This window comes from Phyllobates terribilis, unplaced genomic scaffold (assembly GCF_046119375.1).
Source record: "Phyllobates terribilis strain yellow unplaced genomic scaffold, ASM4611937v1 Scaffold_2__4_contigs__length_985480577, whole genome shotgun sequence".
In the NCBI taxonomy this organism is placed as follows: domain Eukaryota; kingdom Metazoa; phylum Chordata; class Amphibia; order Anura; family Dendrobatidae; genus Phyllobates; species Phyllobates terribilis.
The window spans coordinates 190,123,504-190,137,688 of record NW_027362762.1 but is presented as its reverse complement, the minus strand read 5'-3'; the positions used below and the strand labels follow the sequence as shown (position 1 = coordinate 190,137,688).

General features: G+C 42.5%; 1 protein-coding gene across 2 annotated transcripts; it reads left to right on the top strand.

Annotated features, from left to right (window-relative positions):
• Window positions 1-7: 7 nt before the first annotated feature.
• Window positions 8-13,652, top strand: ORMDL2 (ORMDL sphingolipid biosynthesis regulator 2). 2 transcript variants are annotated; one of them, XM_073663696.1, is made up of 4 exons: window positions 8-161; window positions 7,072-7,246; window positions 11,160-11,311; window positions 13,126-13,652. In XM_073663696.1, the coding sequence occupies exons 2-4, from the start codon at window positions 7,073-7,075 to the stop codon at window positions 13,259-13,261; spliced, it is 462 nt and encodes a 153-aa protein (XP_073519797.1). In that variant the 5' UTR covers window positions 8-161; window position 7,072; the 3' UTR covers window positions 13,262-13,652. The 2 variants fall into 2 exon arrangements, with proteins under 2 accessions (XP_073519797.1, XP_073519796.1); XM_073663695.1 differs by having other exon boundaries at window positions 136-268.
• Window positions 13,653-14,185: the final 533 nt, after the last annotated feature.

Sequence of the window (14,185 nt, the reverse complement as noted above, 5' to 3'; positions counted from 1 at the left end):
GATGTGATGCGCAGAAAATTTACGTCATTACGCTGAACTAATCCGTGAGCGACGCCATCTCTAAGGCTGTAGTCGTCATGGTGGCTCCGCCCCGGTCACATTCCTACCGGAAGTGGTGGCGTTTCCTGGAGACCGGTGACAGGCGGAGGCCCCAGCTACAGGTGACTGCTGCCGACGGTGATGCGGGGCGGGAGTGAGCTGTGCTCCGCTACATGGGCCTTTGTATGACGGCGGCTGTCGCCTCAGTCACTGATGACCGTCATTCACAGTAATGCGTTTTCTCGGTTGGGTTGAGTGAGCAATATGGCTGCTTCCTGCTCCATTGTAGGAGCTCAGCACGGGCTCCCATCAGCAGAGTGCGCAAGGATCCGCGTTATGTGCTGTGCGATAGCCGGCATTCTATTGTTCTCTGGAAGCAGCCATTCGTGGCGGCTGTGGTGCTCAGTAGAGCAGATGGGGAGCCCTGAGCAGTGTCTGATCACTGCGGTACCGCATCACAATCAGGCTGATAGCACACTGGTGTGTATGTAATCGTGCACACGTAGCGTTCCACATTCCTGGTGCTGCCGGGAGAAAACTGACTGATAACAGCAGGATAATGCATCTTATGATCACTGGCCAGTGATGTTCATCCCTTTAAAGGGAATCTGTTTTTTTTCTACCCCATCTGGGAGCAGCATGATGCAGGGATAGAGACCCTGATTCCGGCTATGTGTTACTTACTGGACTGCTTGCTGCAGTTTTGATAAAATCCCTGTGTTATCTGCTGCAGATCTAGCAATTCTCTGCTGAGCTCTGTATAACCCCATCTACATCACTGATTGGCAGCTTTCTGTGTACACTGCATAGGCAGAAAACTGCCAATCAGTGGTGTGGGGGCGGGGTTATACACAACTCATTAGTATGGAGGATTACATGGCTCTAGTCTGCTGATGATAATCTCCTGCTTATAATAGTGATTTTATCAAAATTACACTAAGCAGCCCAATACGTGACACAGAATCAGGGTCTCTGCCCCTGCGTTACACCGCTCTCAGATTGGATGGCAAAGCCCTAGTGACGGATTCCCTTTAAAGAGGGCCTCGCGCAGCTTTTTTTTTTTATTTAAACTGCGCACCTTTAATTGCTGCTGCTCCACGGATTCTGGAACAGTTTTTCTTCTGTCCGCACTATTCCAAAGTTATGCCCTTCAGAAATAAAGTTGTATATTTTCTCCTGAAACCTACTGGCCGCAGATCTTCTCTTTAGGAGTGGCCAGCATCAGGAGAATAATCAATCAAAACAAGGCTGCTCCCGCAGAGAAAGTCTGTGCTACACGCCCGGTTGATTGAAGGGATCATTTATCAGTGGAGGGTGTAACTTTGGAATAGAGGGCGCAGAAGAAAAAGAAAAAACATTCAAGAAACTGAGGAGGTACTCGCTTTAAATAAAAAAACAATCCAGTGAAAGGTCCACTGTTTTTACCAGCCCTGTCTGATTAATGACCTAAGTAATTTTTTTTTAATAATATTCCCATCACTATAGAGGTATGAGGGCTTGTTTTTTTTAGAAATAAGTTGTTTTTTTCAAACAATTCTGCTGTTTTTTGTATATATTATCACATTTACCGTAAAATATATAATATCAAGTTAACATTACTTTATAGGTCAGTATGAATGCTGTGATACTGAATGTGTAGGATTTTTTTACTTTTTGACATTTAAAATGTTTTATGGGGGGAAAAGGGCATTTCGAGAGCCAATTCTTTTTTTTCCCCTCTGACATAGCTATACCAGAGCTTGATTTCTATGGTATAAGTTGTTCTTTTTATCGGTTTACATATGATTTATTGACTTTTTACTTCCTTCCCTTCAAAAAAAAAAAGCTATAATTTTGTTGCGGAGTGCAGTAGTATGTGATTGGATTTTGATCCATGTGTTGTGGCTGTTGTGACAGTAGTAAATAATATCATCGACATCTTGTGACCAAACAACCCCTTTTAAGTTAGAAAATGGCAGTTGGACAGGGCAGGAGACAGGTAAGACTTGCAAGACAATTAAACAAATTTGCTTCCAGGACATCTTTTTGGCAAACAGTATTCACCATTTGTATCTGTGCCATTTATATTCTGGCTGCTACAATCATCCACATTCACCGTTCTCCCACAAATTCGGCACACTTCATCCATATTAACCCCTCTCTCCTCCTATGTACAGCTGTCATGATCTCTTCACAATGTTATACCACGCAGATCCATTCATTCCCACCATACAACACAGGAAACGCTCTCACAAATCACTCAACCATCGGCTCACTCTCTGTATCTTCCTTCTATTAGTCGCAGGTGATATTTCTCCCAACCCAGGACCCTCCAGTAATAATAACACTAACTCTTTCCCTGTTACATTCAGAAACCCTGCTAATCTCATTAATATTCCCTGCATATCTTCTGTCTCATTCAACTGTGCCCTTTGGAATGCGCGCTCAGCTTGTAATAAACTCTCTTACATCCATGACTTTTTCCTCTCTAATTCCCTCAACTTTCTGGCTCTCACTGAAACCTGGATCCAGCAGTCGGACACCACCGCCGCTGCAGCTCTCTCCTATGGTGGCCTACATTTCACTCATACCCCGCGACCTGACAACAGATCAGGGGGAGGTGTTGGTCTGCTTCTTTCAACAAAACGTACTTTTCAGGTTATCCCCCCTACCCTCCCTTATCTTCCCGTCTTTTGAGGCCCACACAGTCAGATTCTACCGGCCCTTTTCCCTGCGGGTGGCGGTTGTCTATCGCCCGCCAGGTCTCCCCCCGTCAATTCCTGGATCACTTTGCTGCCTGGCTTCCAAATTGTCTATCCTGCGACATCCCCACGATAATCATGGGAGATTTTAACATCCCAATTGGCGATTTTCTTTCCCCATCTGCCACGCATCTTTTATCACTAACCTCCTCCTTTGGCCTTTCACAGCTTGCTAATTCTCCTACACATGAAGACGGGAACACATTGGACCTGATCTTCTCCCGGCTTTGCTCAGTACATTACTTTACTAACTCTCCCCTTCCACTCTTTGACCATAATCTTCTTTCATTCTCTGTCAAGAACTGTGACTCTACTCAAGACACTCCCACCGTCCACACTTATAGAAATTTACGCGCCATTAACACCCAGAAATTTATAAAGAGGTTGCAATCATCATTGGCCCCAATCTCCTCCCTCTCATGTCCCGACTCTGCATTGAAGCATTATAGCAAAATAATTCTATGCGCCCTGGATGAAGCCGCACCTCCTACACAAAGAAAAATTCAGCATAGACGGCGACAACCCTGGCACACGCCTCAAACACGTCTTCTCCAGAGGTACTCCAGGTGTGCTGAACGGCTGAGGAGAAAATCAAATCTGCCCGAAGATTTCCTCCATTATAAATTTATGCTGAAATCATATAACTCTGCCCTTCACCTCTCCAAACAAACCTACTTTAACAATCTCATCATCTCAATTTCCAATAATCCTTAACGACTTTTTGACACGTTTCATTCTCTCCTCAATCAAGCAACACAGGCCCTGACCACCAACCTCAGCGCTGACGATCTGGCCAATTATTTCAAAGAAAAAATTGACCATATCCGACAGGAAATTTTCTCCCAATCCCCAAATGTTATGCATGCTCTCCCCCGCCACATTGTATCTTGCTCACTTTCTGACTTCGAACCAGTCATGGAAGATGAAGTGATCAGGCTCCTTGCATCTTCTCGCCCTACAACCTGCACCAGTGACCCTATTCCCTCACATCTCCTTCAGTCTCTTGCTCCAGCTGTCACCACTCGCCTAACTAAAATTTTCAACCTTTCCCTCTCATCTGGTATCTTTCCCTCTTCTTTTAAACACGCCAGCATACAACCATTACTTAAAAAAACATCCCTTGACCAGAACTGCACGGCCAACTACAGACCTGTTTCCAATCTTCCCTTTATCTCTAAACTCCTGGAACGCCTGGTCCATTCCTAATCCGCTATCTCTCAGACAACTCTCTTCTTGACCCTTTACAATCTGGTTTCCGCTCTTTACATTCTACTGAAACTGCCCTCACTAAAGTCTCTAATGATTTACTAACAGCTAAATCTAATGGTCACTACTCCCTGCTGATTCTCCTGGATCTCTCTGCAGCATTCGACACTGTGGATCACCAGCTCCTCCTCACTATACTCTGCACTATTGTCCTCAAGGACACTGTTCTCCTCCTATCTCTCTGACCGCTCCTTCTCTCTGTCTTTTGCCGGCTCCTCCTCCTCTCTCCTTCCCCTTACTGTCGGGGTTCCCCAAGGATCAGTTCTAGGCCCCCTTCTTTTCTCCTTATACACCGCTCCTATTGGACAAACAATCAGCAGATTCGGTTTTCAGTACCATCTCTATGCTGATGACACCCAATTATACACCTCTGCTCCGGACATCACCCCTGCATTACTACAAAAGACCAGTGATTGTCTTTCTGCTGTGTCTAACATCATGTCCTCCCTCTGCCTAAAACTGAATCTGTCAAAAACTGAACTACTCGTATTTCCTCCCTCCACTAACCTACCTGTGCCCGATATTGCCATTTCCGTTTGTGGCTCAACCATTACTCCCCAGCAACAAGCCCGCTGTCTTGGGGTCATTTTTGATTCAGATCTTTCTTTCACTCCTCACATCAAATCACTCGCTCGTTCATGTCATCTACACCTCAAAAACATATCAAGAATCAGGACTTTTCTCACCTTTGATTCGGCAAAAACTCTTACTGTTGCTCTTATTCATTCTCGCCTTGACTATTGCAACGCTCTACTAATCGGTCTCCCTCTTACTAAACTCTCCCCTCTCCAATCCGTCCTTAACGCAGCAGCCAGGATCATATTCCTCGCCAATCGCTACACCGATGCCTCTTCCCTGTGCCAGTCATTGCATTGGTTGCCCATCCAATATAGAGTTCAATTTAAACTTATCACGCTTACCCACAAAGCGCTCCATGCTTCAGTACCCCCCTACATCGCCTCTCTTGTCTCAGTCTACCACCCTACACGGGCCCTCCGTTCTGCAAATGACTTAAAACTAAAATCCTCCATAATCCGAACTTACCACTCCCGTCTCCAAGATTTCTCGCGTGCTGCGCCAATTCTTTGGAATGCACTACCCAGGACAGTTCGATTAATTCCCAATACCCACAGTTTCAAGCGAACCCTAAAAACACATTTCTTTAGACTGGCGTATCGCCTAAACACACTCTGTCCGTCCCAGTTTTCCCCCATATTAAAGTCTTCTTCAACTTCAGGTTCATACCAACCATGCACTTAATAGCCTCTGTCAGGACTGTACACATACTGGCAGGCGACCAGTCCATGTATTATTATTTATCCTATTTAGTATATCAAGGCTGCATTATACAATATATGTACTTTTTACTTTTTGTGTCTCCCCCATTTCCTCATAGACTGTAAGCTTGCGAGCAGGGCCCTCACTCCTTTCGATATGAGATATGCTTATTCTGTATTCTCTGTATATGTCCCCGCTAAAACTTGTAAAGTGCTGCGGAATATGCTGGCGCTATAAAAATAAAAACTATTATTATTATATTATTATTTTAAGTATGTGAAAATCAGTTCTGTGGGTCCTTGGACCTTACCTTACCTGTTTGGATACTTTATTATTGTGAGCTACACAAGTAAAAATAGAAACAAGCGTCTCAAAATATCAGTATTGCATGTATAGACAGCTTTATTCCGAACGCTAGTAGCCCCATTGGTTTCCTATTAAAAAGTAAATTCCTGGAATGTAAATTGATGGTTTGTGCTTACAATGTCCATATGTCCTTCTGATGGCCAAACCTTTTTAAAGGGGTTCCCTATGAATTTTGCAATCTTTATTAATGGCCTCAACTTAGGTCTGACCCTCACTGACTTCCAAGAACACCATAGCCCCTTTACTATTGCACCAGAGAGCAGCTGTACCATATATGTGGTAATACCTGGTGATGTTTTACTTCTGCTGCTGCATGTAATGTATACATTGCAAGCTGCTCATTGCCTTTCACTGTCAATCCCAACAGCCAACTTCCTTTTGGCTCAGACTTCAGTCTATCCAGTTCTCACCTAAATGTGAATTTTAGCTCAATTCTGATCAAATCAAAATACAACTTTGATTTGGATTCAGGTGAGGACAGGGAGACTGATGTTGAGATTGACACTGACCCGTATTGGACAGTTTGCCATGTATTGCAATACATGCAAGTTTTAAAGTGAAGACTGGTAGCAATTTTTAATTAATTTGTTTCTTTTTTTGCATAGTACATGTAATAAAATGTGAGGGGGGTCTAGTAGTCAGAAATGAGACCTACAAAAGAGGGTGACTGGAGGTTTAGCAATAATTGACTTTACAGGGAAACATGCACATCTCAGCTGCTTCCTCTGGTGACCACCAGGGGCTCCAGCAGGAGAAACCACAATGATAGGCTCACAAAGGGGAAGATTCCACAGTCAAGGGTGATTTTTGATGGTAGAAGCCTTTCTGATGTAGACGTTCCACATGGGCACAGCTCAACACCTCTTGCTTCTTTCTCTGTAATGATTCTCCTTCAATGGGTAATTAACAACCTTGCTTTGAAGAATTGCCTCTGATTGTCGGAACTGCTTATCTTACATTTGATTTTATGGACGCCAGACATGTAAAAATATAGTATAGACAATAAAAGTATGGGCCGTCTTTCCGTGTTGTCGGCAAACAGTTTAATAATTGGTCACTTATAATACCAAGTGGAAATTCGGAATAGCCTATAGGCATAAAACTACAAATCACTGATTATAAGCTTTGTATGTAATATATGGTGCTTTTGCTCAGTGATTTGTACTTTTATGTCTGCAGACTATTTTGAATTCCCACTTAGTTTAATAATTAATCATTTAGAATAATATTTGCTGATAACACTGCGAGCCGGCACAAAAATTCATTTTTTATTCTCCAGTTATTACACAGTTGGGAATCTGCGGTTTGCCAGCAAGATTCTGAATACAGGAATGTCTCCCGTTTTCCATTTACATATAAAAAATGTATTTTTGTCTTCTAGGATGAATGTTGGGGTGGCGCATAGTGAGGTGAATCCCAATACACGGGTGCTGAATAGTCGAGGGATATGGCTGGCCTACATCATTCTTGTAGGATTTCTTCACATCATCCTTTTGAGCTTTCCCTTCTTCAGCGTTCCTGTTGTCTGGACCCTGACTAATGTTATTCACAATCTCGTAAGTTGCGTAGCATATTCCTATTGGGAGTAATGTACTAATATATTTGGTGCAGTTTTATTTGAATACAAATATGACATTTTGTGATGCATTAACCATATGTAAACTCAGCATATATCACTGGTGTGCAATCATGTGGACTTATAAGCCGGTCATATACATTAGATCAGGGTTCCCCAACTCCAGTCCTCAAGGCCCACCAACATGTCATGTTTTCAGGATTTCCTTAGTATTGCATAGGTGGTAGAATTATCACCTGAGCAATACTAAGGAAATCCTGAAAACATGATCTGTTAGTGGTCTTTGAGGACAGGAGTTGGGGAACCCTGCATTAGATGACTGTCAGCCAAGCGATGCTTTGGCCAGTCGTCTATTAGACAGCCATCTCTACTATATACAGGTGCGCTCATTCGGCAGAGCGCTCCTGTGTTCTGTATGGCGAAGCCATCAACTTACATGATGACATCTTATCTCCGGGGGAACAAAGCAATTGGCAGTCCAAAGTCAGACATACCCTATCGACATCTCCACAACGATCAGTTGGCCGGGTCCCCAATGAACAGATTGTCCAAACCCATCAGTATCGGCATGTTCAGACAATCTTGGTCAAAGGTGAATGGGGAAGGGGGGGGGTGTTAGGTCCTAATTCAGTTTGATGGCTGCGTTTGGCCTTGTCTCCGAAAGTGCTACGCTCCACTTTTTTAAAAAGTTGTTAGAATTTGCCACAGCTATAAGGTGAACCAAAAGTGTGCAACATTTGAAACCGTTTTATACCAGAGTTTTGTAAGTTTGCCGACTGACAAAGACATGAACAGTCTCTATAATTTTAAGGGTAGGTTAATTTTAACATTGAGAGAGAGCGAATATCCAAAAAAAAATCAAGAAATCACATTGTATAAATTAGATAAATTTATTTGCATTTTGCAGTGAGAAATAAGTATTTGATGCCCCACAAACCATTATGAGTTCTGGCTCCTACAGACCAGTTAGATGCTCCTAATCAACTCGTTACCTGCATTAAAGACAGCTGTCTTACATAGTCACCTGTATAAAAGACTCCTGTCCACAGACTTAATTAATCAGTCAGACTCTAACATCTACAACATGGGCAAGACCAAAGAGCTTTCTAAGGATGTCAGGGACAAGATCATAGACCTGCACAAAGCTGGAATGGGCTACAAAACCATAAGTAAGATGTTGGGTGAGAAGGAGACAACTGTTGGTGCAATAGTAAGAAAATGGAAGAAATAAAAATGACTGTCAATCGACATCGATCTGGGGCACCATGCAAAATCTCACCTCGTGGGGTATCCTTGATCGTGAGGAAGGTGAGAGATCAGCCTAAAACTACACGAGAGGAACTTGTTAATGATCTCAAGGCAGCTGGGACCACAGTCACCAAGAAAACCATTGGTAACGCATTATGCCTTTAAAGGTTTAAAATCTTAAAAGGTCCCCCTGCTCAAGAAGGCACATGTGCAGGCCTGTCTGAAGATGGTCAATGAACACGTGGATGATTCTGTGAGTTATTGGAAGAAGGTGCTGTGGTCAGATGAGACAAAAATTGAGCTCTTTGGCATTAACTCAACTCGCCGTGTTTGGAGGAAGAAGGAGGATGAGTACAACCCTAAGAACATCGTCCCAACCGTGAAGCATGGTGGGGAAAACATTATACTTTGGGGGTGCTTTTCTGCAAGGGGACATGACGACCGTACTGAAGGGAAAATGGATGGGGTCATGAATCACGAGATTTTGGCCAACAACCTCCTTCCCTCAGTAAGAGCATTGAAGATGGGTCGTGGCTGGGTCTTCCAGCAAGACAATGACCCAAAACATACAGCCAAGGCAACAAAGGAGTGGCTCAAAAAGAAGCACAGTAAAGTCATGGAGTGGCCTAGCCAGTCTCCAGACCTTAATCCCATAGAAAACATATGTAGGGAGTTGAAGCTCCGAGTTGCTAAGCGAAAGCCTCAAAATCTTAATGATTTAGAGATGATCTGCAAAGAGGAGTGGACCATAATTCCTCCTGACATGTGCACAACCCTCATAATCAACTACAAAAAACATCTGACTCCTGTGCTTGCTAACAGGCATTTTGCCACCAAGTATTAAGTGTTGTTTGCCAGAGGGATCAAATACTTATTTCTCACTGCAAAATGCAAAAAAAATCATATATTCGCTGTGACAAAAATACTGATAGCATCTAAGTGGAAATCAATGGATGTTCTTACTATTTCAGAAATTATGAAAGGAACTTTTTCTCATAATTCTTTTGAAAATTCATATGCTTTAAGAAGTGGTTCTTTAAAGAAATATTATACCACATGGTCTCCTTGGAATTTGTATCTGTCATCCAAGTAGGAATGACTCTATAGATAAGAAGTATTATTTTATGCCAGGAATCACGAGTACAACTGTATATCTGTTCAAACTAACTGAAAAAATTGTTTTGTTTAAACTATTATTGTAATAAGGATGATCTTTTCTATCCATATCTTTGTTTTTTTTTGTTCATCCTTCACCACTCTTCCCTTTTATTCCCCTCTTTTTTTTTTTTCCTTCTCCTCTTCCTATTCCCCTTTCTGCTTTAATCCTTCCTCCTTTCCTATTTCCCTATAGGTTATAATATTTTACTTAATTGTCTGATTTGAATAATTGTTTACTAATATGATTTGATCATATTTATATTCCCTTATCCCTTAAATTAAAATTCCCCAAATAAAAAGATTTGTTATGAGAAATCCATATATCTTAGGCTATGTTCCCACAATGAGCTTTTGTTGAGTTTTTGGTGTTGCAGATTTTCTCCACCCACTAAGGCTGCGAGCCCACTATGCGTTTTTCAAGTGTTTTTGCCGTGGAATTTCCGCAGAGAAAACGCTTGGTAATGCGTGCCCCATGGTCCCCAATGATAATCCTCATGTGCTGTGCACATGCTGCGGAAATTTCCGCTGCGGATTATCATTGCAGAAAAATACGCAGCATGTCCGTTAATTTTGCGGACACGCAGCGTAATTGGCGCCATTGACTTGCATTGAAACGCATAATATCCATGTCAGTACATTTGCACACACGGATATTATGCGATTCTATGTGCGGATGGTACCCGGGTCTGGAGAAGAGGAGACTCTCCTCCAGACCCAGGTACCATAGAACCTGTTAAAAAAAGAATTTAAAATAAAAAATAAAGATTATACTTACCTTCCGACGGCCCCCGGTATTTTCTCCGCTCCGTCTGGTCTGTTGTATGGGTCGCGGTGGTGTGAAGGACCTGCCGTGACATCATTTAGTCATGTGACAGGTCACGCGACCGCTGATGTCGGCGGTCGCGTGACCTGTCACATGACGTCACTGCAGGTCCTTCACACCACCGCGACCCATACAACAGACCAGACGGAGCGGAGAAAATACCGGGGGCCATCGGAAGGTAAGTATAATCTTTATTTTTTACCATTCTTATTTATTTATTTTTTTTTTAACTATTACTTGGTCACACTATATAAATCCATGCCGGTTGCATGGATTTATATAGTGTGACCAAGTTTCAAGCACTTTTCCAAGTGATGCTAAAATCGCTTGATAACCCGCAAGCAGAAATGCATGCAAAAACGCTTGACAAACGCTTCTACCTGGCGGGAAAAACGCATGTAAAATCTGCATGCATTTTTCCTGCCAGGGAGAAGCCGAAAAAAATATGCAGCATTTCTGCATCGTGGGCACTTGGCCTTAGCAAAATAAGTTACTTGCATTTTTTTGAATTTACACAGCGTTAAAAACTCACCATGGGAATGTAGCCTTAGGGTGAACTATTTAAACTCCGTTGTAGACATTGTGGGATAATAAGGGAGTAGCGTTGTGTTATAAATCGTGTATAAGGCACAAGTATAACCTCCTTCTGTGACTTACACCCCAGGTCATGTACCTGTTCCTGCACACAGTGAAGGGCACCCCATTTGAAACCCCTGATCAGGGTAAAGCTCGGCTCCTTACTCATTGGGAGCAGATGGACTATGGCCTCCAATTTACTTCTTCCCGCAAGTTTCTCACTATAACCCCAATTGTTTTGTAAGTATTCAGAGCACATTCTTTTTCTGACTGTTTTCCTCCCTTGACAGTTCTTTAAATGCTCTTTATTAGGTTTTGTATATCAGCCAAGCCAAAATTGGTATTTTACAGATTTAGATCTGGATTTCAGGACATGTTGGGCATAATGTCACTGCATCAAATGACCACAGCAGGGAATTACTGCCGCTAGAGTGTCACATGATTCCGGAAATAACCTGCTGTGTATGAACATGACCTAAGGGATATGATTCATATAGACTTGTGCTTTGCTTAATCCCACAAACAACTAATGGTTGCTGGTTAAACCTATTAAAATTGTAAACCTTGCCTGAATATTGTAATTGATGTAATCCTCCTTTGGAGATGCACTGAATGGAGTATGTGACATGATTATACAGCTGGTTTCCCGTCCTTCGTGGAGCAGGTTCTGCAGGTTTTACAATGGTAATTGTTACTGTGCAGAACATGTCTTTAACAGCTTTTAGTGGACACTTTCAGCTGAGTTGAATGAGTTCTCAGTCTGATTTGCCAGTGAGCAGGTTCTGATGGTAGGCGTAGTAACCTTTATCATCTGCATGATCGTCTGAATTGTTTCTTGACCAAATCAAATATCTACTTGCCATAGATCAGCAAAGTTTGCTTAAAGCATCACTCCAGCATTTTTTTTATTGCAGCGCTGGAGTGGCGCTACTAAACTGAGTTCCCTGCCTCCAGTCTTATACTTACCAGCTGCCGTCTTCAGATGTTCTCTGCGCCGCTTCGGTCGGTCTCCAGCAGTGTGTGACCTGCCAGATCGCTCCAGTGTTTGCTGGATGAGCTGGAGGTCAATTTTTAATGCAAGTCTATGAGAATCTGGTTCCAGCTCTCATAGATTTACATTGAGAGCTTGTGACCGTTACCTCTGATTTCTGGTCAGTAAGAAGCAGTGGGCACAGGAACGGCGCAGCACCGAGAACATCTGAAGACGGCGTCTGGTAAGCATAAGACTAGGGTCAGGGAACTTAGTGTAGTAGCACCATTCCAGCACTGCTATAAAAACGCTGGAGTGGTGCTTTAAAGAAAGATACACAGGCTGAAAACCCTGCCACCAGACTTGCTGTGATACAAGGAGGCTACAGAAGTCTTAAATGGCGCAGAGGTGTGCATGCTCGAACTTTGCGCCATTCATTTTCTATAGGACTGCCAGAAATTTCCCAGCACTTTGCTCGGCTTTTTCCTGCATCCCCAAAGGTAACACTGGTATACAGTGATTTTGGTACCAATGATGTCTGAACCGTTCTATATTAAGTTTATGGTGCTGATTAAGAATATGACTTTGGTGTTCCAAAGTCCGTTCTTGGGATCTCTTGGTGTCCCAGCAGTCAGACCCCCAGTGATTAGTAAGTTAGGGGATAAAGCTTTCACTTGTATTATTGTCAGATACTTACAAGCAGGGGAACATGGCCGTTTTCTATCAGCTCTCCACCACAATAATCATTTTTTTTTCATGGGGGTGACATGATTTTTAGGCCCTCATCAGCTGCAATAGTCGGCTCATCTGGCACCTTAGTGAACAGGGGCTGTCCTGAAATATTATTGGCCTGTATACACAGGCTGTAATCTTGCAACCAAACATTTAGAGTTTAATTTCAGCCTAAAGGCTCTGACACCATATGTACAGAAAGATCTGAACGTATCCTAAACAGATGGGGCGGTGAATGTACGGCCAGTCTAGGAAAGCTTTTTGCAACTTTCATTTTGTAGAATGTAATTTATGTGAGATATTGAAGTAGAAAATGTCTAAGTAATGGATTCTTGTGTTTTCTTTCTGCCAGATACCTCCTTGCCAGCTTCTACACCAAATACGATGCTGTCCATTTCTTTATCAACACCTTGTCACTTCTCAGTGTCCTTCTTCCCAAACTCCCACAATTCCACGGAGTACGAATATTTGGGATTAATAAATACTGAAGCGGTCAGATGAGAATGCTGCCTGTCACGAGTCATGTTCTGCATGATCAAATAGGGGGACATTATTCTCATTATGGAGCTGAAGAGACCAGGCTGTATAATATTGTGTGAGAAGTTTCCCGTCCTACCTGTGTTTTATACTGTGATGCTTCAAGATTCAGATAGAAGGATAATCAAACGATCATACACACAACTTATTACGGAAGAAGTGACATTTTGGACCTAACTTGAGTGGGGGGGGAGGGTGTAGGGGGCATTTAATTAGTTTAAATTAAATTAAAAATAAGGGCGCATAGTAATCTGCTGACGCACACAGCTGTGCTCAAAGTAATGTATATGGGCTGTGCTATACCCACAGGGGAAAGACCATTGCTGTAAATGAAGGTGTAAATCAGCAGTCCCTTATGTTAAGTATTAAATGTTTTCTCTTTTTTAATTTTCATTAAAATTAGTTTGGACCGCTTTGTTTTGCACAGTGATGTAAAGAGTTTATGGAAATAAAGAAAAATAAATCAGGAAAATGAGAGCAATGAACACATACATTCCCATAACCAGGATGATATCTTATAGTTATTACTGACCTTATTCTAAGATGACAGATTGCAACTTTGGCTACGGTAGCGCTGGATATTAGGGTGTCATCTGGACAATATCTGTTATAAATGCAGCGTACCTATATCCAAGCAATGGGCACATAGGGTTGAAGGTAAGTGAACTGCATTGGGTGTCACCCATGGGATATGTATGCATGTTTTTTTTAATGTCAGTACTAGTGATGAGTGAGTATGTTTTGTTAACCCTTTCGCCGAGTATGCTCGGGCCGAGCACCGAGTAGTTACAGCTGCTCGGTGTTATGTTTGGATCACTCACGTGTGCATGATTTGTGACTGTCAGTTTTATTACATGTAAGGAATGTGTAAGAAA

What these genes read in the sequence shown, in the direction of transcription:
- ORMDL2 (XM_073663695.1), top strand. Translation starts at nt 213, where the DNA reads ATGGGCCTTTGTATGACGGCGGCTGTCGCCTCAGTCACTGATGACCGT. An exon ending in CTAATGTTATTCACAATCTC is followed by an intron (nt 7,247 to 11,159) that starts GTAAGTTGCGTA and finishes CTTACACCCCAG; the next exon opens with GTCATGTACCTGTTCCTGCA. An exon ending in ACTATAACCCCAATTGTTTT is followed by an intron (nt 11,312 to 13,125) that starts GTAAGTATTCAG and finishes TCTTTCTGCCAG; the next exon opens with ATACCTCCTTGCCAGCTTCT.